This window comes from Taudactylus pleione, unplaced genomic scaffold (genome assembly GCF_031769625.1).
Source record: "Taudactylus pleione unplaced genomic scaffold, aTauple2 ptg000523l, whole genome shotgun sequence".
NCBI lineage: Eukaryota > Metazoa > Chordata > Amphibia > Anura > Myobatrachidae > Taudactylus > Taudactylus pleione.
This window is the reverse complement of record NW_028284925.1, coordinates 1,977,840-2,001,737: the sequence shown is the minus strand read 5'-3', so window position 1 is coordinate 2,001,737 and position 23,898 is coordinate 1,977,840. Positions and strand designations below refer to the sequence as shown.

At 46.9% G+C, this 23,898-nt stretch overlaps 1 protein-coding gene across 2 annotated transcripts in view; it reads right to left on the bottom strand.

The window, feature by feature from the left end:
- Positions 1-1,552: 1,552 nt before the first annotated feature.
- BOC (BOC cell adhesion associated, oncogene regulated) overlaps positions 1,553-23,898 on the bottom strand; it is a 70,785-nt gene continuing 48,439 nt past the window's right edge. The window contains exons 4-19 of one of the 2 annotated variants that reach the window (XM_088450760.1): positions 18,528-18,674; positions 13,482-13,625; positions 12,850-13,143; positions 12,383-12,655; positions 12,000-12,283; positions 11,592-11,751; positions 11,386-11,496; positions 11,039-11,245; positions 10,337-10,518; positions 9,670-9,775; positions 9,054-9,176; positions 7,901-8,113; positions 7,593-7,795; positions 5,350-5,423; positions 2,825-2,949; positions 1,553-2,490 (exon numbers count right to left, since the gene is read on the bottom strand). In XM_088450760.1, the coding sequence (XP_088306886.1) occupies positions 2,360-2,490; positions 2,825-2,949; positions 5,350-5,423; positions 7,593-7,795; positions 7,901-8,113; positions 9,054-9,176; positions 9,670-9,775; positions 10,337-10,518; positions 11,039-11,245; positions 11,386-11,496; positions 11,592-11,751; positions 12,000-12,283; positions 12,383-12,655; positions 12,850-13,143; positions 13,482-13,625; positions 18,528-18,674 (2,777 nt within the window). In that variant the 3' untranslated portion in view covers positions 1,553-2,359. Of the gene's footprint in view, positions 2,491-2,824; positions 2,950-5,349; positions 5,424-7,592; positions 7,796-7,900; positions 8,114-9,053; positions 9,177-9,669; positions 9,776-10,336; positions 10,519-11,038; positions 11,246-11,385; positions 11,497-11,591; positions 11,755-11,999; positions 12,284-12,382; positions 12,656-12,849; positions 13,144-13,481; positions 13,626-18,527; positions 18,675-23,898 lie in introns of both variants that reach the window. The other variant, XM_088450759.1, reaches the window with a different exon arrangement.

Below are 23,898 nucleotides of genomic sequence, written 5' to 3'. Positions count from 1 at the left end.
CAGTGCGATACTGGCGTCGCGGCGCCAGCGGGGAATAAGAGCGGCAGCGTGGGCGTCTGTACAGACAACCCTTCGCTGCCCCTAAAGAGCCGTTAAAAAAAAATAAAATAAAAACCCTAACAGGCTCTCTTTTTTTTTATGTAAATAAAAAAAGCTTTTGGGGGCTGCTCCTGCAGCCCCCCTGCGCAGGGTGACCCGACTCCGGCCGGGCACCAACTCTGGTGCAAACTGAGGTGCCTGTGGCTCGGGGGCAGGGTATAGAGGATGGACCCAAGTGCATCCTGGGAGCAGCTAAAGCTTTAACTGTGTGGTGCTATACCCCAAGGTCAACCCTGTGGACCCCCTATGGACCCTGAAGTAGAAAACGATATACCCAGACGGCTGTACCTGCAGCTCAATCTGGGGATATTGTTAACGATAACACCAAATGTTAATATTGGTGAGTTTTGTTCTATTTAGTTTGTTCACCATTAAACAGTTGTCCCCATAAGATTTCTTTTTTCCGAGTGTTTAGTGATGTTTAAATCTTGTTTTTCTGAATGCAAAATCGCAGATGAGAGTTTCTCTGCATTGAACCCAGCTGGTGCATGAACAAATAGCTCAGACTATAGTAAGTCTCCTACAGTGCTTTAATTTCATAGTACAGGAACACAGGCTATGAATAAAATGCAAATTGAGCAGTTCCGGGGTGACATGGATGCACAGCAATTGTGTTGTGTTTTAGCAGGCAGGATGCAGGTGGACCCATGTCAGTGCAGTATGTTTAATCCAGATGTGTTGAGATGAACGTGGCTGATTTGATGCCCCTACTAACTAGCCATCAGCTTTATTGCAATCACGTTGCTGGCCTGTGTCGTGCAGGTCAGGCGGAGGAGTCCAGGGCTGTGATAGACAAGACTGTCCACATTACAGGGAAAGCAATGTGCTGGAACTCACATAACATGGGCAAACGTCACTCCCCGAGAATAAGGTGGGTGATATCTGTAATAGACTCCTAGGACCAGAATACAATCACAATATGTTCATCCTGTGCATGGAAGAACACTGAAGAACTAACTCCGTTTATTTAGCAGATTAAAGTGATAATAAATCCTACTTACACTTGTAAGAACGTACTGTGCTTTAAGACCAAGGCCGGGTACACACTAGAAAGACATCGCCACGATTTGTTGTATCGAAGTGCCAAATCGTGCATAACACATGTATGCACAATTGCGCGCTCCCGCGGAAGATATACGAGATCGTTTGATTGACCGTGCTAATCAAATGGTATCGTGTCAGGCTGTGCATTTTAATGACGGACGGAAGGAGGCATCATTCCGTCGTTCATTAAATCGTGTAGTGCGTACGGTCATTCTGCGGTGATCCGGGGTGAATGCAAATCGTCCTGGCCATCGCTCTAATGTGTGCCCGGCCTAAGGGCTGTATGTAACAGATACGGGTGTGATTCTGACTAATCAGCCTGTGATCCGCGCCCGAGCATGGTTCTTGCAGCCCACTACATGAGGCCCTAAATGTCCATTTTTGCAGGAAGAAATTGCCACACGCCACAAAATCTTTATTTAATTTATTAATTTTCTTTTCTGTTTTGTTACAAATATACTGAAAGCAGCCAATGTCTGGTATTGCGGTAAGGAGTATACATAGTGCTTATGTACAGGTACCAGCCATGTGTGACATCACAGATATCGGTTGGTCTCTTGACCTGTGACAGGAGCCGGAACGCTGTGAATTGCGGTCACGGTGAGTCTCTATCCGGCATCACTTCCAGGCGCGGAAGCAGCTTATAAGGCAGCGGAAGCTATACTGTATGCTAATAGGTGGCAGGAAGAGGGGGGCTCTCGCCCCAGCAGCGTCTCATCACGTCTCTACAGGTGTCTGGGATTTGTTGCGGAATACATCGGTCCCTCTGTTTAGGACCATACAAATCTTTCTTCATAAAGAAAATAAACTATGTACAAAGTGCATAAATATATAAATATATATATTGTATAAAAATAAATTCCATTTACTTCTTTTCTTAGAAAAGGGGGAGGGGAGGGTCGGATAGTCTGCAAGTCATAATACTACCGAACTGGTTTGGGGAGGGCAGGTCGTCGTATTGCGCTTGACTGATCCACTTGTCCTCCGGAACAGACCCCTCCCACGTGTTATGCGTCACTCGGCTCTGTATCTTGACGATCACAGGGCTGAATGTATATGAAGACCCTCATATAACAGCTCCTGCCCAAGAGGAATTAGCTCATAACACAGCGGCTGTCCGCGAAGCGCCGTAATGTACCGTGGAGCAGTGAGTTCTTGTTTCATCACTGGGGCACCGACACCCCCATACAGAGTCCTGACATTTGGCCTTAGTCCTTTAGGTAGCGGGTCTCTCCGATAGATCAGTGCCTCTGTCTGTGCTCTGTGCTGAGCTGTGGTGGGACGGAGGGTCTGCGAGAGGATCCGGACTCTCCATCGTCTCTACAGGAGGGAGGGGGCATCGGGGACCTGCAGGGGGGAGAGCCAGTTATAGAAACACTGAGATACCGATTAAAATAGTGTAACCCATTAATGCCCAATACATTAATAAAGCAAATTATTGTCACAGATTTCAAGAGAGAATTGCACTACGGTAGTGAGAAAATCCGACTAAACTGCCCATAAATTAGTGTTACTTAGATCTTGTAATTAGCCTGTGAACATCACCTGGATCTCTCACTAAAAGGGGACACCAGCCTCTAACCTCACATTACTGATATACACAGCGCTGGATACACTGAGCAGCAGGACACAATGTGTCACTATAAGAGCGCGGACATCTCCATGTCACTTAGTGCGGTACCTTGGTTTACGGCATGTGCAGGGGGCATGGCTGGGGCCTCAGAGACGTCTGTGTAGGAATCAGATCTCTCATGAGATTCGTGATCGTACAGAATGGTCATTTCACTGCCCTGGGGCTGGTAACACCTGGATAAGAAGCAAATAACATTAATATAAAAAACATTGCTGCTATGAATAGATCCCTTTATACATCGCCGAACTGGGTACGTCAGAGATCGGCATAAACCAGTTTTATCTCACAAACCGGCACAGACCCCACTATACCTCACACACCTGCATAGACCCCACTATACCTCACACACCTGCATAGACCCCACTATACCTCACACACCTGCATAGACCCCACTATACCTCACACACCTGCATAGACCCCATTGTATCTCACACACCTGCATAGACCCCATTGTATCTCACACACCTGCATAGACCCCATTGTATCTCACACACCTGCATAGACCCCACTATACCTCACACACCTGCATAGACCCCACTATACCTCACACACCTGCATAGACCCCATTGTATCTCACACACCTGCATAGACCCCATTGTATCTCACACACCTGCATAGACCCCATTGTATCTCACACACCTGCATAGACCTCATTGTATCTCACACACCTGCATAGACCCCATTGTATCTCACACACCTGCATAGACCCCATTGTATATCACACACCTGCATAGACCCCATTGTATCTTACACACCTGCATATACCCCATTGTATCTCACACACCTGCATAGACCCCATTGTATCTCACACACCTGCATAGACCCCATTGTATCTCACACACCTGCATAGACCCCATTGTATCTTACACACCTGCATATACCCCATTGTATCTCACACACCTGCATAGACCCCATTGTATCTCACACACCTGCATAGACCCCATTGTATCTCACACACCTGCATATACCCCATTGTATATCACACACCTGCACAGACCCCATTGTATCTCACACACCTGCATATACTCCATTGTATCTCACACACCTGCACATACCCCATTGTATCTCACACACCTGCATATACTCCATTGTATATCACACACCTGCACAGACCCCATTGTATCTCACACACCTGCACATACCCCATTGTATATCACACACCTGCATATACCTCATTGTATCTCACACACCTGCATATACTCCATTGTATCTCACACACCTGCATATACCCCATTGTATATCACACACCTGCATATACTCCATTGTATATCACACACCTGCATATACCTCATTGTATCTCACACACCTGCATATACCCCATTGTATATCACACACCTGCACAGACCCCATTGTATCTCACACACCTGCACATACCCCATTGTATATCACACACCTGCATATACCTCATTGTATCTCACACACCTGCATATACTCCATTGTATCTCACACACCTGCATATACTCCATTGTATCTCACACACCTGCATATACTCCATTGTATCTCACACACCTGCATAGACCCCATTGTATCTCACACACCTGCATATACCCCATTGTATCTTACACACCAGCATAGACCCCATTGTATCTCACACACCTGCATAGACCCCATTGTATCTCATACACCTGCATAGACCCCATTGTATCTCACACACCTGCATAGACCCCATTGTATCTCACACACCTGCATAGACCCCATTGTATCTCACACACCTGCATAGACCCCATTGTATCTCACACATCTGCATAGACCCCATTGTATCTCACACACCTGCATAGACCCCATTGTATCTCATACACCTGCATAGACCCCATTGTATCTCACACACCTGCATAGACCCCATTGTATCTCACACACCTGCATAGACCCCATTGTATCTCACACACCTGCACAGACCCCATTGTATCTCACACACCTGCATAGACCCCATTGTATCTCACACACCTGCATAGTCCCCATTGTATCTCATACACCTGCATAAAACCCATTGTATCTCACACACCTGCACAGACCCCATTGTATCTCACACACCTGCACAGACCCCATTGTATCTCATACACCTGCATAAAACCCATTGTATCTCACACACCTGCATAGACCCCATTGTATCTCACACACCTGCATAGTCCCCATTGTATCTCACACACCTGCATAGACCCCATTGTATCTCACACACCTGCATAGTCCCCATTGTATCTCACACACCTGCATAGTCCCCATTGTATCTCACACACCTGCATAGACCCCATTGTATCTCACACACCTGCATAGACCCCATTGTATCTCATACACCTGCATATACCCCATTGTATCTCACACACCTGCATATACCCCATTGTATCTCACACACCTGCATATACCCCATTGTATCTCACACACCTGCATAGACCCCATTGTATCTCACACACCTGCATAGACCCCATTTTACCTCACACACCTGCATAGACCCCATTGTATCTCACACACCTGCATAGACCCCATTGTATCTCACACACCTGCATAGACCCCATTGTATCTCACATTGTACATCACGGACTTGTACTTTGGATCAGGGTGACTACGCAGGAACTTACTCTGTGGGCTCTTGATGGTCTGTTAGCTCTGGAGACCCCGGGTCACCTCCCGCCAGCAATGTACAGGCCTCATCCTGTTTTCAAAACACAAGAATAATTCAGCTGAATATTTCTGTGAAGTGTAGAAAGCTGTAATATTACGCTGTTGTGTAATCCTGTCTATATCATTTGTGGTAACCCGGAGCCGGCTCTGGGCCTGATTCAGAGCCGCTCGTAAGCGGCCACTCGGTCGCTCCGAGCGATGTTCGCACAACTGCGCATGCGTATGGGTTGCAATACGCATGCGCGAACCTATCATTGCGGTCGGAAATTGTGTGCTCGCAAAATAGCGAATGCCTGCTAATTTGAGTGACAGAATGAGGCGTTTGTGGGTGGTAACAGGGGAAGGTGCTTGAAAACGGGGAGTGGAGATCCGAACACAGGCGTGCCAAACGGTCAAAACGGGCGTTTTAAGGGTGTGCATAATTAACAAAGCAGCGTCATCGACCACGTCACTTGGTTGTCTTTTAGCCTGAACTGCTCGCATGATTGCGGTAGGAAAATCCTACCACAAGCACTGCGAGCAGTTCATACGCCTTTCGATGTACTCGATTAATCTAATAAATAGCGGAGATGACGTAGGATGCGAGCGGCCAGGGGGCGTTTTTTAAAAAATAGCGAGCGCATGTTTCGTTTGCTCGTTCAGACATGGAGGCGTCAACAGACCGCAAAGGGCGAGCGCTCTATTTAAATATCCGGCCCCTTTTTCTGAACGAGCGAGCGCAAATAACGTCCGGCTCTGAATCAGGCCCTCTGTGCAGTGACTAAGGGGTTTATTTACTGAGCACAGGGTTCTAAAACCCAGCGCTGCCAGACATTTAAACGGGCAATGATTTTACTAGCAAAACACGGCTAGTAAAAGCGTTGCCTTTTTACATTTTGGGCATAAACACGATCGGAAGCGCCAAATTTTAGAACCTGGCACTTAGTAAATAAACCCCTCAGACTGGCAATTTCTCATATGGCAATAGATGTATAAACTCCTGTATATAGTATATTTATAAAAGACTGAGAACCTCATTCAGAGTCGGTCGTAAGCGGCCGCTCGTTCGTACGCATCCGTTTCCAAACCACGCATGCGTACGGTTAGTTGTGCGCATGTGCGTACGAGACCTTGCGATCCAAAATGCTGTAGATCGTACGGCTTACGAGCAGGAAGTGGCTTCCGAGAGTTGAACGACATGAAAGGCCGTTTGTGGGTGTTGACGGGGGTGGTGGTCTGAAAACGCAGACGTTCCTCACCGTTTTCAGGGCGTTATAGGGGCGTACATAAATTACCTGCTACGACCGACATAGAAGGCCGGAAGTAGTAAAACGTCACTCTGCGAGCAGGTTAGAGTCCTGGCTGATCATACAGCTTGAGGTTAGGTACGTGCTCTCTCAAGCCCCAGAGTACAATCGATACTATCGAATGTGACTGATGTTATGTTTGATGTTTCTATTTTGTGCCACACAATGCAAACAGCTAATAATCGTTTGTTGTAGCTAATAACACTGCTAATTGGCTTGTAATTGATTCAGCTGCGTTTGCATTAGCGAATAATAAGAATAATATTTCATGGGGACGGCTTATTCTATGCGGTTTTTGGTAATTTTTGGAGTAATTTGCACACAACACAAGCGGCCGCAACCATCAGAAGAAAATTAACATACAGCAACTGACAACGACTGACAACGATCGACTCGATCGCTAGCTGCTATCACTCGCTAGCTAGAGGAGGTGCATTGTTCACGTATGGGCGTCACTTTGGTTGCGATCTCCTGCCCGTGCGATTGTTCTTTCTTCTGATTCTCGATCGCTAGGGGTACGACTGAGCGGCCACTTACGACCGACTCTGAATGAGGGCCTGAGTTCTGACATCACTCCTTATAACCAGTGAGTTGTGATGTCATCACTTCGGTCCTCCGTGCATTATAAGACATAATGAACCCCTTCTGTATATTATTATGGATATTAGCAGTCTCTTTGGGCGTGCGTTTCTCTATATGGTCCAAATAAGGCACCATGGGGAGTACATTATCCCATATATAAACTAATGACAATATATTGCCCCAAAATAAATACATAAATAACTTTTTTGATAGAAAAATAAACGTTTCGGGGGCGTTTCCTGGTCCCAGTGTGTTATAATTATCAAGCAGAATGAATCACTGTGGTGCCCGTCGGACCCCTCTGCCCTAATCCGGGGGGCACCGACCTTTACCTTGTGCAGGGTGTCCGAGCAGTAATCCCTCGTCTTCTCTCCGCAATACACCGGCTTGGTGGAAGGGCTGGTACCATTCACCAGGGAGCCATTGGTACAGGGAATGGTGCTGACAGCTGGAGCTCCTCGCAGGGACACCATGGTGTACTGGCAGGAAGAGTTCAGGATCCCCGTACTGGGGAACGCGATATCCGTTGTCTGTTCTGCAAATAGGAAGAACGGTATCAATACAGCAGAACAACACTCGCTTCTCCGGAACCTCAGGCTCCCAGAGACGGGACCTGGGGCAGCTCAGCGCGGACACTTACTCTGCTTGGACAGAGCCCTCCACAGACAGATTGGGGTGAACGCTACGATCAGAAGGACGATGGACCCCAGAACCACTCCGACTATCAGGTACGGCAGGTCGCTAGACCGGGCCACTGTCGCTGTTCCCAGGGCCCCGCCCCTGCTGGGTGGCGGTGGAGGCGTCGGTACAACAGACTGAGGAGGGCGACCCGGCTGGCCAGAAGACTTCCGGGCTGGAAACGAGCGATACAGAAGAGGATGAGTAACGCTACAACTCTATGATTTACTCCAGGAAGCCACAGGTGTAACGTAGCCGTCTCTGACCAGAACAAAACATTTTATTTACATCAAAGGTTAAAGCACTGTCCTAATACACACATTGTCACATTCAGGGGCAAACAAAGAAGTTAGAGAGGGGGGGGGGGTTCCATATGCCTAATTTTACAGTGTGGCCAGCCCATGGTGAGGACATAATTAGCACATAAGCTATAGTTTGGTCTGTGTGCTACCGGAGAGCTCGGTGCTACAGACACATGGAAAAGCTGCTGTATCAGTGCACGTGCAGGCGCTCAGCTCTATCCCTTATAATGACTGCAAATCGTATTATCCACGATCGCTATTGTGGTCATGATTTTATATGCTGGCCTAGAGGGGGGGATGGGGTTCTGGGCAACTGTAACACCCCCCACCCGCTTCCCAAACCCTCCCCCCCAACCGCAGCGTTTGTCTTTGACATTATAGATAAATATATGATGCGATAGATCCGCATTAATGCTGGATGGAATCGGTATGACTTGTAAGTACTAACTAACCTGTTTCTACCCCCTAACCCTCCCTTAGGGGTGCCTAACCCTAACCTTCCCCCCCAGTGCCTAAACTGGGGGGGTGCCTATCCCTAACTCCCCCTTCCCCTAGCCTAAACCTAACCTCCCGGTCGGGTGCTTAACCCTAAGTCCCCTCCGGGAACCCTAAACCTAACCCCCCCACGGCGGCCTTCCGGCGTATGTTTAATGACAGGCGTTGTCGGTATATCGCAGTCATATTTTCCACTGACTAGAACCTGGTGCCACCAGAGAGGTGCGAGGCATTTCATGTTCAGTGATGCCTCTAGTTCCCAGAGAAAGGTCACAGATCATATTCCATCTACAGAGAGTCCAATGCCGCTGACCTCACCTTTGGTCTCGCAGATCATGACGTTGCTGAACTCGCTTTCTCCGCCCTCGTTGAAACACTGCATCTTAATATCGTACGAGGTCTCCGGCTGCAGGTCGCTGATAGAGTGCCAGTAACGATCGCCTGGGAGAGACACAGTGACACCTCAGAAATCCATGGCTTCTAGCATACAACACTCGGCCAATTACAGCATCTGACTTCCATGTTCAAATAAAAATATCAGCATTTTGTCCGCAAGGGTTAACTTTATTTTTCTACGAAAAACCTGCTAAGCACAGGCAGAGATCATTTCCCCGTGCGCTTGTATTCATTAACATGTCTGGGAGCCGCCATGTTGTTTTCTTCAGCAAAAAAGGAAATGAATCGGACTACTGTGGAACAGTGCCCCCTAGTGGGCAAACCATCCTTGAAAAACCCACGGTTGTCTTTACCAAGCCAACAGATTATCCCATGCATCCCACTACAGACAACAGAATGGAAGCAGAGGTCTGGTCACCATGGGTTACCGTAACTTAGACCTGCGCGCCAGTGATAGGACCTCACAGGAAAAGGGGACCCCCTATACGTTACAGACACACCAGGCTCCTGTATGAAGACTGCAGTTTGTCCTACCCACCTTCCACCACGTCCTTCTTGTAGTCGCTGTCATTGTCGCTGTCCGTGGGCCGGTAGTAGATGTAGTAGCCGTGGATTGGAGTATTATTGTTACTCGCTGGGAAGTACTATGGGGGAAATATACTCAATATCAGCACCAAGTACATCATCATCCCCCCAGTCAGGGCTGTATTTACATTACATTCAAAGTATTTTGTAAATGACTTCTCTATCCTGGGTTTACTGGGTGATTTGAACATATAGGGGTCTATGTACTAAGTCTTGGTAAGAGATACAGTGGAGGGAGACAAAGTATTAACTAATCAGCTTCCAACTGTCATTTTTCAAACACAGCCTGTAACGTGTAAGTTAGGAGCTGATTGGTTGGTGCTTTTTCCACTGTATCTCTCTCCAGGCTTAGTACATAGGCCGCATAGAGAGGGTGGGCTATACTGTGAGTAGTTAACACTAGGGACAGGAGTTAATTTAGGACGTATTCATTCACAATTCATCTAAATACCGTGCTTTATACGGTCACAACTTGGTAGTACTTTGTGTCATACAGGCATTAAACCCTCCCCTGATCTATAGTGAAAGGGCATTAGCAGTATTGGATGGCCCCCCTCATCCCTCCAGTAGACACCAGCCCAACCGGCATCATTCCACTTTACTACTGAGCAGGATCTTACCATCCATTTCAGCATTATGGTGGTTTCGTTGACGGCCTCGGTGAAAGTTATGTAGGGTCCTGTAACCGGACGCTCATAATTGCGGTTACTGTATCCGGACACCATGTACGGCCTGGAGGCTGCGCTGGGCTGACTTTCCCCCAGGATGTTCAGAGCCCTCACTCGAAACTTGTAGGAGGTTCCTAAAGAGGACGCAAGACGACAATTAGCCGCCACAGAACACAGTACTATCCCCACACAATGTGCGGACCCCTCAGATCTAAGTGCAGGCTATTATAATCCTTAATATACTAATTGGGAATCCAGAAGAGAAAACAAAAACACGTTCTAGTAACTCTAGCAGTTTTGGAAGCCTGAGTGTCAGACAGAGGAAGCAGACAGGACTGAGCCCAAAACTCGCACCCCCTCATTACATCTGGAACTGTACATCTGTGAAACACGGCCGTCAGGCAGGATCCGCGCTCTGTGTTACACCATCTAACAGCTCATGTTGCTCCCATAAAAGGAGAGCAGAAACACTGCAGGGAGCCACAGGGCCGTTCCTGCTAATCCACGTAACACAGAGGAGAAACCACAGCGGCATGAGGTAGCAACTACGAGGGTGGTTTGGTGCACGATGGCCACTGAAGATGAAGCATCAGCAACCTATTAGACACAAGTAGGATTTCTACACAAGTTCCTAGATAAATGTGTCCTTTATACCTTTCTCGAGCTCGGGAATCTCCATGGACAGGCGGGACGGCGGGATGTCTCTGGTGACCAGGATCCAGTCTCCCGGTTGCTTCAGCTTCTTGTACTCCACGTGGAAAGACTGGATAGGGAACCCACCATTGCCCCTGGGGATCCACGTCACGTAGACGGATGTCTCGGAGGCCATTGAGATTGTGGGTCGGTCAGGAGCTTCCGGAGCTGTAAGCACAATAAGGAGGAAAACGTTAGTGGAATTTTATGTAGATTAGGAGCGCAGTATCATATAGATAAGAGTGTTTGAAAGGTGAGCCCTGATTCGCTATATATCTCAAACACCTGGACAATACAGCTTTACTTACGGGACAGGCGGTTGTTGTCGGACTGGTTGCTGCTCTGAGTGCTTGTCCCTGGATCGTCCTTCTGAATCTGGATCTCCTTGCTGGCTCTGATCTCGGGCTTTGGACGGCGTCCTACAGTGAGCAACAAGGGGAAGAGTTACCCACAGTCTGCAGCCTAAGCTGGACACCGCGTAGCATGACAGAACAAACAATCCAGCGCTCTGCACCTGTCCGGAAGGTCATCATGGCCGTCTGTCCTTCCCCAGCACAGTTATAAGCTGCCATCTCCACTTCATAGAGGCTCCCGGGGTCCAGCTTGGCGAGAGTCAGGCGGTGCTGTGATCCCAGGACCCGCGACACAGCCCAATCGTCAGTGGCGTTTACCACCTGCTGCGGCGGGGGGGGGGGGGAGGAAGAGAAAGTCAGGGGGATGCGGTCATGGATAAACCAGTACTCCCAAATACTACAGTTCGGTTTTTATTTTTAAGTTAAGATTCGGAAGATCTACTGTGAATTGGGAGATGCTCAGGAATTCCATCTCTTCATAAAACATGAATTACATTCGTTAATACATGAACATAACACCTGTGCAGATCAGTCATTGTGTCAAGAGATCAGTATGAGATCTGTAATACCTTGCGGTGCTTTACTGTGTAATACAGTATAGTGGCTCCGCCATTGTGTTTGGGCTTCCACACCAGTTCATAGAAATCAGTCTTGGATGTACGGGGGAAGCTGAGTATTGTGGGAGCCTCTGGCTGAAGGACGTTGGTCTTGTCGGATGGGCAAGGGGTCGGAAACCCCGGAGTTGGGGGTCTTGGTTTCAACTGAGCCTTTAGGAGCACATGTTTGTCATCAGGGATGGGAACTGCCGTCGGAGGCAGAATCTCTTCATCCATCGCCGGGTCTAGGACGGCTCCTGCAACAGTCACCATAGAATATACAGTAGGGTCTCAGCAGGAGATGTGAATCTTTATCATCAATATTGAAGGTGCAGTTTTGCCCACACATTCCTCACCTGTGCTAGAGGTCATTAGGAAAGTCAAGCCCTGTGCGCTCCCCACTTCGTTTTCAGCCATGCACTGGTAGAGGCCATTGTCCTCGGGGCCTACACTGGTCACCCGAAGAACTTTCTTAGAGATCCGGTGCCTCAGGCTGGGGAGAAGGGGAACCGCGTTCCTCAGCCAAACCACAGAAGGCTGAGGATTACCCTTCACTTCACAGCTGAACTTTGCCGTTTGGCCCCAAGACACAATCTGCTGAGATAGGTCCATGCTGACTTCTGGTGGTTCTGAGATAAAAACCGTAGGTTAGCAGGTAATGTGTGATTATGTTAGTGAACATCACATAACGCGTTTCACTGTGTGTACAAACCACTGTGTGTACAAACCAGTATAAGGTTCTGTGTGTTACAAATGAAATTACAAATGTGGTCTACAGAGACACACGGGTCCACTGAAGCCTACAATATATGGAGTAACTCACCAAACACCTGTACGTTGTAGAAGATGAAGGCCGAGCCCCCGTCGCCCATTCCGTTGCTGGCCGTGCAAGTGTAAGTGCCGGAGTCCTCCTCGCTTGTGGCCTCTATCAGGAGGTTGCTGAGCAAGAAGCGCGTTTTGTTGTGTCCACTGACATCGGACCCATCCTTGGCCCATGAGATCCTTGGTGGCGGCATGCCGCTGGCCACACACTCCAGGATGAGACTCTGGCCCTTGGTGACGATGATGGTCTGAGCCACGGGTGGATAGATGATGCGAGCGGCCTCTGCCGTGGAGCCTGTCGGGGTCAAACAGTGTATTGATTAGGTGGCACAATGAGAGGAGACACAGATACTGTAGAAACAGAATATGATCCATTACAAATCTAAACACTTCCTGAGATAGGTTATAGTAAGGCGGCTTATTACACGGAGTTGGGAATTCGAGTCACAATTATGAAATTCTCAAATGACTCCCCATTTTACCCTAGCGCCTCACTAGAGCTCCTTCGTAAACGTCTGGCAGTGAGACCATAACCTCTATTGCTCCCGTGACAGAACAATCAGCCTTTCTGGAAACTGGGCAATGTCTCTGGAAGCAACCACAGCTCCTTGCAGGAAATTAGCCATCACTTACGTCGCACGCGAAGTCTGTCGCTGGACACGGAGGTCTTCACTTCCTGGGTCACGGGGTTATACGCTGCACACTTGTAGGTGCCCTCATCTTCCTGCGTGGCATTGACGATCTGCAGGTTTCCCGAGGGCATGATCAGGTAATTATCTGTGTGGAGACCGGGAGAAGTCACGTCATGAAGACATTAGGAGAGTCGGACATTTCCTGCCAGTATCAGACAAGCTTCTGCCCGGACCCCCAACCATCCATCTTTGTCTCACATTCTATGCTGGCCGATAGATCCTGTACCCAGCGCAGTGACACAATGTGAGTATTAGTGTATTTACAGCCTATGGAGCCAGCAGATACTGTATATAGCTGGTTTTAGGCCAGTCCCAGCTATTGTTCTGTATTTTTCTGTACCCAGCGCTGACACAGAGAATATCTCGCTCCGGATTGTTCGCTAAGTAACAATTATTCCCCAAACTGTCAGATAAACAACTAAATAAAGAGGTCTATTTACTAAGCCTTGAATGGAGATAAAGTGAACGGAGATAAAGTACAAGCCAATCAGTTCCTAACTGCCATGTCACAGGCTGTGTTTGCAAAACGACAGTTAGGAGCTGGTCGGTTGGTGCTCCGTCATCTCCATCCAAGGATTAGTAAATAGACCCCAAAATAGCAAAAAAAAGCTCTTTATACGTAAATAGCTTTATAACGGGGGCCTATTTTAATTGACTTTATATTTTAAGATCTTATGAACAATCGCCAGATGTTTGTACCACGCATGCAGGGTTTATTTTTCAGAGTTTATACCCCCTATAACCGCTCAGAGACTATTCCACGGACAATGCCGCCGTTTCTATAAATAAATTCCCCTTTATGTCCCTGCTCAGTCCTCCTTCACCCAGTATGAGAGACCAATGACCAATGCAAGAATCTAGAACGAGCCAGCGGATTGCAGCCTGGTGCTGTAGAATGCAGGTATGGAAGACATTCCGGATGCTTGTACACGCTGCGCTCGGATCCGCCCGGATCTGTCCTTTCCAGCTCCCTCGTCTCATAAAATCTTTCTTCCTCTGGCATTAGTGTAACTGACAGCAGGTAAAGATGGCATCGCCTGCGCTGGCCCACAGGATTACTTGCACATTTTTATTTGACATCAGTTGCAAAACAAAACCTGACAGCCAGAGACAGCGCTAATGACTGAGTGCAAAAGCGTTCCTCCCTAATCCCGTCACAGACTCTGGCACCTTAACCCCTTACTCCCTCAGTCAGTCACTGTACCATTGGAGCTAACACTCTAACTGCACATTAAGCTGGATATGTGGCAGCGGCCAGCTGACCCCCCAGTATGGGTTTTCTTTTGCATCCTGGAACAGTTTTTAGCCCTGGAAAATGCGTTTGTCATACGTTCAGAGCTCCCCTGGCAGCGATGGGGTTAAGGGGTGAATGCGTAGGTAAGATCTGGCAGCGATGGGGTTAAGGGGTGAGTGCGCAGGTAAGATCTGGCGGGTTAGATTGTGTCAGGGGATGGAAGTGGAGCAGAACAAGCTGCAAGGAGTCAGCAATATGCCCCCCAGCCATCTCCCTGCTCATTCACCCGGGAGACAAACCACCTTCTCCGAGTCTCCTGATCAGTGAGGACTGTCAGCCCGCAGCCGTGTGCAGCTCTGGGCATGTCCCAGGTGATGAGGTGTTTGTGCTCACAGCCTGGGACACGCCGAGCTGTCAGTGGGCAGAGATCCAGGATGATGCTCCTTACCGCACTACAGCTACACACTCACACTGTATGGGACGGGGAGGAGTGTGATATATGGGATGGGTGGGGGTGGAGTGATATATTATATGGGATGGGGGGGGAGAGTGATATTACATGGGATGGGAGACAAGTGTGCTATACATGGAGTGGGGGCGAGTGATATTACATGGGATAGTGGGGGTGTGGGAATGGGGAAAAGTGCGATATTACGCTGGATGGGGGGGAGAGTGCGATATTACGTTGAATGGGGGAAAGTGCATTATTATGGTGGATGGGGAGTTAAAGTGAGATATTATGTGGGACGGGAGAAAGTGCGATATTACAGTGGATGGGGGAAACTGATATTACATGGGTTGGGGAGAAAGTGCTATATTACAATGGTTGGGGGGGAAAGAGCGATATTACACGGGTTAAGGAGAAAGCATGATATTACATGGGATGTGGGGAAAGAGTGATATTACATGGGATGGGGGGGAAAGAGTGATATTACATGGAATGGGGGTAAGTGTGATATTACATGGGTTGAGGGGAAAGCATGATATTACATGGAATGGGGGGTAAGTGTGATATTACATGGGATGGTGGAAAGTGTGATTGTACATGGAATGGGGAAAAGTGTGATTTTTGCATGGGATGGGAGAAAGTGTGATATTACATGAATTGGGGGAAAGCGTGATTTTACAAGGGATGGGGGAAAGTGTGATATTACATGGGTTGAGGGGAAAGCGTGATATTACATTGAATGGGGAAAAGTGTGATTTTTGCATGGGATGGGGGATAGTGTGATATTACATGGGTTGAGGGGAAAGCGTGATATTACATTGAATCGGGAAAAGTGTGATTTTTGCATGGGATGGGGGAAAGTGTGATATTACATGGGATAGGGGAAAGTGTAATATTACATGGAATGGGGAAAAGTGTGATTTTTGCATGGGATGGGGGAAAGTGTGATATTACATGAATTGGGGGAAAGTGTGATATTACATGAATTGGGGGAAAGCATGATATTACAAGGGATGGGGGAAAGTGTGACTTTACAAGGGATGGGGGATAGTGTGATATTACATGGGTTGAGGGGAAAGCGTGATATTACATTGAATGGGGAAAAGTGTGATTTTTGCATGGGATGGGGGAAAGTGTGATATTACATGAATTGGGGGAAAGCGTGATATTACATGGGTTGAGGGGAAAGCGTGATATTACATGGGTTAAGGAGAAAGCATGATATTACATGGGTTGAGGGGAAAGCATCATACAGGTTGAGTTTCCCATATCCAAAATACTTGGGACCAGGGGTATTTTGGATATCGGTATATTCAGTAGTTTGGAATATGTGCATACCATAACGAAATATCTTGGGAATGGGACCTAATCTAAACTCAGAATGCATTTATATACACCTTATACACACAGCCTGCAGGTAATTTTCTGCAATATTTCCAATCATTTTGTGGCTCAAACAAAGTTTGTGTACATTGGACCATCAAAAAGCAAATGTTTCACTATCTCAGTTATGCTAAAAACAACTCCGTATTTCAGACTATTTGGATATGGGAGACTCAACCTGTATTTACATGAGTTAAGGAGAAAGCGTGATATTACTTAGGTTGGAGGAAAAGATTGATATTACAAGGGAAGGGGGGAAAATGTGATAGGAGATGGGGAAAGCGTGATATTACAAGAAATAGAGGAAAGTGTGATATTACAAGGGATAGAGGAAAGCGTGATATTACAAGGGATAGAGGAAAGCGTGATATTACAAGGATAGATGAAAGCGTGATATTACAAGGGATAGAGGAAAGCGTGATATTACAAGGGATAGAGGAAAGCGTGATATTACAAGGATAGAGGAAAGCGTGATATTACAAGGAATTGAGGAAAGCGTGATATTACAAGGGATAGAGGAAAGCGTGATATTACAAGGGATAGAGGGAAGCGTGATATTACAAGGGATGGGGGAAGTGTGATATTACAGAGGATAGAGGAAAGCGTGATATTACAAGGGATAGAGGAAAGCGCGATATTACAAGGGATAGAGGAAAGCGTGATATTACAAGGTTAGAGGAAAGCGTGATATTACAAGGGATAGAGGAAAGCGTGATATTACAAGGGATAGAGGAAAGCGTGATATTACAAGGGATAGAGGAAAGCGTGATATTGCAAGGATAGAAGAAAGCGTGATATTACAAGGGATGGGGGAAGTGTGATATTACAAGGGATAGAGGAAAGCGTGATATTACAAGGGATAGAGGAAAGCGTGATATTACAAGGATAGAAGAAAGCGTGATATTACAAGGGATGGGGGAAGTGTGATATTACAAGGGATAGAGGAAAGCGTGATATTACAAGGAATTGAGGAAAGCGTGATATTACAAGGGATAGAGGGAAGCGTGATATTACAAGGGATGGGGGAAGCGTGATATTACAGAGGATAGAGGAAAGCGTGATATTACAAGGGATAGAGGAAAGCGTGATATTACAAGGGATGGGGGAAGTGTGATATTACAAGGGATAGAGGAAAGCGTGATATTACAAGGGATAGAGGAAAGAGTAATATTACAAGGGATGGGGGAAGTGTGATATTACAAGGGATGGGGGAAGCGTGATATTACAAGGAATAGAGGAAAGCGTGATATTACAAGGAATAGAGGAAAGCGTGATATTACAAGGGATAGAGGAAAGCGTGATATTACAAGGAATAGAGGAAAGCGTGATATTACAAGGAATAGAGGAAAGCATGATATTACAAGGGATAGAGGAAAGCGTGATATTACAAGGATAGAGGAAAGCGTGATATTACAAGGAATAGAGGAAAGCGTGATATTACAAGGAATAGAGGAAAGCGTGATATTACAAGGGATAGAGGAAAGCGTGATATTACAAGGAATAGAGCAAAGCGTGATATTACAAGGGATAGAGGAAAGCGTGATATTACAAGGGATAGAGGAAAGCGTGATATTACAAGGAATAGAGGAAAGCGTGATATTACATGGAATAGAGGAAAGCGTGATATTACAAGGGGTGGGGGAAGTGTGATATTAATGAACCAAGCACTAAGCTTTGCACAATGTAACAGTCACCTGTACAGAGTAGAGGCAGAACCAATATTTATCAGAAACCAGCGTCATAAGGTGCAATGTACATACTACACTAATAATAATATATATGTAAAGGCCCTTGCCCAGAAGCTGCTAAATAAAGACTTGGACAGTTGAAGCCCTTGTTTCCCACGGTGGGCAAGCTCCTGCCGGCTATACCGAGCTATTTCGCCAGATTTTATCTGTTTTGTTTCATCTCTCCTTCCTCACCTCTGGACGTCTCCAGCCATTCCTGTTTGACGCTGTAGCGCACTTGAGCTTTGGGGTGACTCTCGGGTAGGTTACAGGCGATCACAGCCGTGTTCCCTTCATCCACTTCAATCACGTGCTGGGTGTCGAACTTAAAGTCCTGCAAATCTGTGGGCAAAACAAAGCGCTTAGTTACTTAATATACCAGCAGGTTACTGACTTGTTGGACGTTTCAGCGTTAGTTGGTGATGTTGAGTTGTGCGCCCCCATCCCTCACACACAGCGAGGCAGCCACTTTGTGGGGGCGCATTAATATTCATGAAGCCTATCAATTCAACAGAAACTAGAGACATCTCTGAGGCACAACGTGCCTCATGCCTCAATGAAGTTACTTGTTCCCAGCGAATACGTAGCTCAGAGATTCGTCCGGGCGACAAAATGGGAGTGGGTATAAAAAATGGACACAATTAAAAGATCCACATTACAAAGGTATTTTTGAAATGATGAAGCAATAACGTGTCAGCGGACGGGTATGCAACAAATACATTTGTGCAGAGTCTAACGCCACACGTTTGGGCCACAAGGGGTTACATTTTGCAGGGAGGGGGTCAGGAAGTCCCCTGTACTCCAGAATGGAAAAATCAGGCTAAGAGGGATCTGGTTTCCTGACGTGACACCTGGCCCGGCCTGCATGCTGGTACATTTGAGAAATCCATTAGGAACTGTTTTTTTAAGCAAGCTCCCAGTGCACATTCCAAGGCCTCCACCTATCAGCCAGCTCCCATCAATCAAGGGCTTGTTCTCCAGCACCCCTGAGCCGGGCCCCGAGATCCCTGCCATCTCAGACACTCCGTCTTTCTGTCATTACTGGCTGGAGACCCGTTTTCACAGTCTCCCCTTTCCAGTCACAGCCCTCCCTGAACTGGCTTGGATGGATAAGCAGGCAGAACCCAAGGCCAGGGAGGGAGATCAGCCAATAAGTAATTCCTGGCGAGCGTATGGAGCTCACATCTCATTTCTAGACACACATTGCTCCATGACCTGGGAGAAGTAAAACGCGTTTCTGCTTTTCATTAAATAAGAAAAAAAAAAAATTCAAAAGCTCTCTCTGTTTAGGGAAGAAGTAGAACAGATGGTTCAGATGTGGAGCCCGTCGTAAATCATTTTATATTATTTATGAGCGTAACCTTAGCTGTAAGCAGTTTTGCATGGTCTCCTGGTGCGAAGGGCTTATCTCAATGGTGGACACCCTGCACCGGCCGCGCCATCATTAGGACAAATGTGTCCTATTAAAAAGAGGGAAAGTTGTAGTGGAGCGATCCCAGAGGAATCTCCCAAACGCAGCCACAAACACAAACATACCGATCATACTGCGGGCGGAATGTACATGGCCGCTGTTTACTATTTCTACATGAAAACAGTGTAAAATGTAACAAACACAAAACTTCTTCCAATAAACAAAAAAAAAAGCAAAAACAGAACATCACAAATTCAAAAGTATTTACACAAATGTTACATAACGACTATGCGTCGTGGGACTCCAGAGAGAACTACCAGGCGATCACAAAAATAATATGACCACCCCCTCCAACATCCACACACACTAAAAGCACCGGCGCCCCAAAATATCGCACTCTCGCCAGCTGTGGCCGGTGATGCATTTTCTAGGGTGAAACGGCAAGAAATGCAAAAGGAAAAAAGCAAATAAGCGAATAGGCCCTAAACAGCCTGACTGAATCCCGACTACTGTGCACAACTCCTGAACTGCGACAAAGTAATCTCACAAGATAGGACGAGGGATGGGAACCTTTAATTCTCCCAGTACAATGGCGGCAAAGCTTAACAGCCTAGCAACCAGCAAAGTTACCACTTGTGTGGTTATTCATCCATAACTACTAACTATAGCGCCAATGCTCTCACAAATCAATAGACTATCTACTGTAACTATTTCAAGGACGGGGTAGAAGGTTCTGGTTACCCCCAGTGAAACAGAAAATAAATAGACAATTGTATTTCAGTCTCCACAGCATGTTGGTGGCCATGTTGAGTGCTGGCAAGTGACAATGAATGTCTCGAACAAGCAGGCGCCATGACACTTGGGAAGAGGCATCGTAAGTGGATAGCCAACCTCTCCAGAAAGACTATGAGTAACATGATCTCTGTGAGGATGACAGAAGTCTCTGGCCATCACCGACTGAACAGACCGTTTGCTTTGTGAAAAAAGCCTCCACTCCCCCAATGGCTGGAACTGGGAAGTTTTTGCCTCTCAAGTCTGTTTCCCGTGGTTATTAAACAAAATTCAGCTGCGGACGGCCTACTTCATGTGCTGTGATGTGGTATTATTCCTGGAGAGGGGGGAGAAGCCACCGATCACCCAAAACTCATCAGCTTGCTACACAAAAAAAAAAAAGGACGAGAAGCGGAACTTTTAGTATTTAATGCAAAGTTCTGCAACTGTAGCCGGAAAGAGCCGTGCCATAGCCTGGCCTTTGGGAGGAAGGGTTGTCTGCCATTGGGAGAGAGACACCGAAAAGCTCCAGAAACCGTAAAATGGAAACAAGTGAGGGAATGCGCTTTGCAGATCTCCTCTTACTAAGGGCCATATGTACTAAGTAATGGATTTTCAAATACCTTTGATTTTTTGCAGCTTTTGCCTGCCAGATTTAAAAGGGCAAGAATAGTAAATGCAAAATCAGCCTTGTTTTACATGAAATATGATTGCCCTTTTAACAATGGCAGACGAAATCAGCAAAAATCAAGGGTTTTGAAAATCCACTGCATAGTAAATATGCCCCAGAGTCTCAGAAGGTTAGGCCACAACGCAGACTTTTATAGTAGTTATACCACCATCAAATAAAACGAAAGACATGGTTAATAAAAAAACAAAAAACAAAAAGGTGGAAAGTCGCTTTGTAAAATCTCTAGGCTTGGAAAATAAAAACAGCATTTAATGCGGGCTGATGTGGCACAGCGATGGTCCGCCGTTATGAAGCTGCATCTTTAATCATCAGGCGGGAATTTAGAAGCTTTCTCCCTCCTGACTTGTCAATCAGGCAGATTAAAATAAAAATCATAGTTCCAAGTTCTCAATTTTCTCTCCCAAACTTTTTTTTGTTTTTTTGCACACAGCGTCTGCGGGAGAAAAACGCCCCAGATGAATCTCTCAGCAGATGAAAAGGAATTTAGAAATGAAAAAAAATAAACTGTAAGAAATAAGTTTATTTGAGGCTATTTGGCTCTTTTCTGTGTCTCTTCTTACCGACAGCGTCTGGTGCTAATGAAACCGCAATCCCATTGGTCAGGCCCAGAATCGAGCGAGACGGAGACCCGACCGCAGTGATGATTTACTGCAGGTGACAAGTTCTCAACTTTTTATTATTTATAACGTTGAGGGGTCTATTTACTAAGCAGTGTTAGGAGACAGAGTGAAAAGTGATAAGAAAGTGATAAGGGTGCCAGCCAATCAGCTCCCAACTGTCATTTTTCAAACACAGCCTGTGAGATGACAGTTGGGAGCTGATTGGCTGGCACCCTTATCACTTTATTATCACTTTTCACTCTGTCTCCTAACACTGAGTGAGGATAGGCTGCAAATTCGGCTATTTATATAATATTCTTATCAAGATTTGGTAGGTAAGCCGCAGCTCTGCCGTTGTTGTAGCACTACAAGTTCAAGCATACCCTGAGGTTTCCCATTATTTATCAGAGTTCAATTGATAATAAACAGAAGACGGAGAACTGGTCTACGGAGTTCCAGACCTGGTGCGATAGACACAAGAAGATCGGAGGTCCAGGCTGTTGCACCGTACAGAGCGACCGCTTTTAGTTACACACGTCTTCAGATATGTGTAACCTTAAATCTAAGTTATAGGTGTGTTTGGCGCAAATGTGCGTCATTCGCCATCGTGAACTCGTCATTTGTCCCAGTCTATTGCAGGTGCAGAATTTACACTTCCGTACCCACGCCCACTATGTACAGCGCTTGCATGTGACCGCCCATGTTCCGCTACTCAAGAGAGCAAGGAGCCGCTAAAGTCGTATGGGTGCAGCAAAAACACTGGTGCGAGGTGGGCATATAAACAGTACGTCCGTCAGTAGGGTGCCACCAAACATGTGCATGTAGACAGTATGTCCTTCAGTAGGGTGCCGCCAAACATGGGTCCCTGACACCGCTTTCTCCCAGTGGGGTGTTTATGACCCAAAACATCACCGTAACGGTGTTTTTGTTTTTTATTTCACTTAAACATGCCCCCATCCCTTATGGAATTCACTATGGAGATGGGGGGTTTGGGGGGCAGAGAGTGTGCTTGCTTCTGGTGCCATGACTCCAATTCACACCCAGAACCGGGGCAGTCTTACTGCATAGAACCAGAGCATGAAGTGGGAGCTCCAAGTGTTACTGGAGCAGCCAGGAGGAGAATAGCTCATTGTATGGACGCCCATCCTACATACTAGTTCTCTTTGTTTTCTATAGTCTCCCACCTGCTCTTTAAAAGAAATTCCAAAACAGGGTTCTGCTAAGCCTATCCACCTCTGTCCATCTGTTACAGGGGTAGGCAACCTTGGCACAAGTGCCACAAGGTGGTACTTGAAGAAGTTTAGAGTGGTACGGAGTGGCAGAGTGACACGGTCGCTAGACTCTCAAAACCAAAGAACCCAAGCGTGGCCTTGCACACCCAGCGAAGCCTGGGTCTCTGGTGATTGACCCCTGCCACAGATAGCACTGCTCACAGTCCGATAACAGCACAAAGTACCAATGTCGGACTGGGACATGAAGGGCCCACCAGGGGAAGGCAGTGGTAAGGGCCCATGTATGAAGTTTGTGGTTAGCCACCACAGCGGCTTGGCCAACCATCATAGGACATAACCTGCAGAAAACATAGATACTACAGTGCATGGTCTGTTCATCCATGTCTCTGTTCTGCCAAATAATTGACCCCGTAATAGAGTAACAATGTATAATTTGAGAACACTGTTTGAAACCTGACATTAGAAGAGTAGGTGGGGCTCTCAGGCAGTGGGGCCCACCGGGGATTTCCCCTGTACCCCTGTGGGCCAGTCCGACCCTGCACAGCACTGAAGCATGTCTTTGTCTACAGGCTACAGATTATCAACCTAGCCTGAGCAAACTCAGACAGGAAGTGTAGAGACATCGCTGACCTTATTTATTAGTAACCATCTGTTACTTTTGTAGATGTTTGTTGTAATGGAGGTGGCACTCGTTCGGCTTGTAACTTACTATGTCTGGCAACCAAAAAGAAAAAGGTTGCCTACCCCTGGTCTATACCTTCCCTCCCAGTATCTTGCTCCAGGCTCCTACAGCCAGGAGGATGAATATAGCGCAGTTTACAGACGAGAGACAAATCGCTGCATACGGACAGAGCTGAGACCC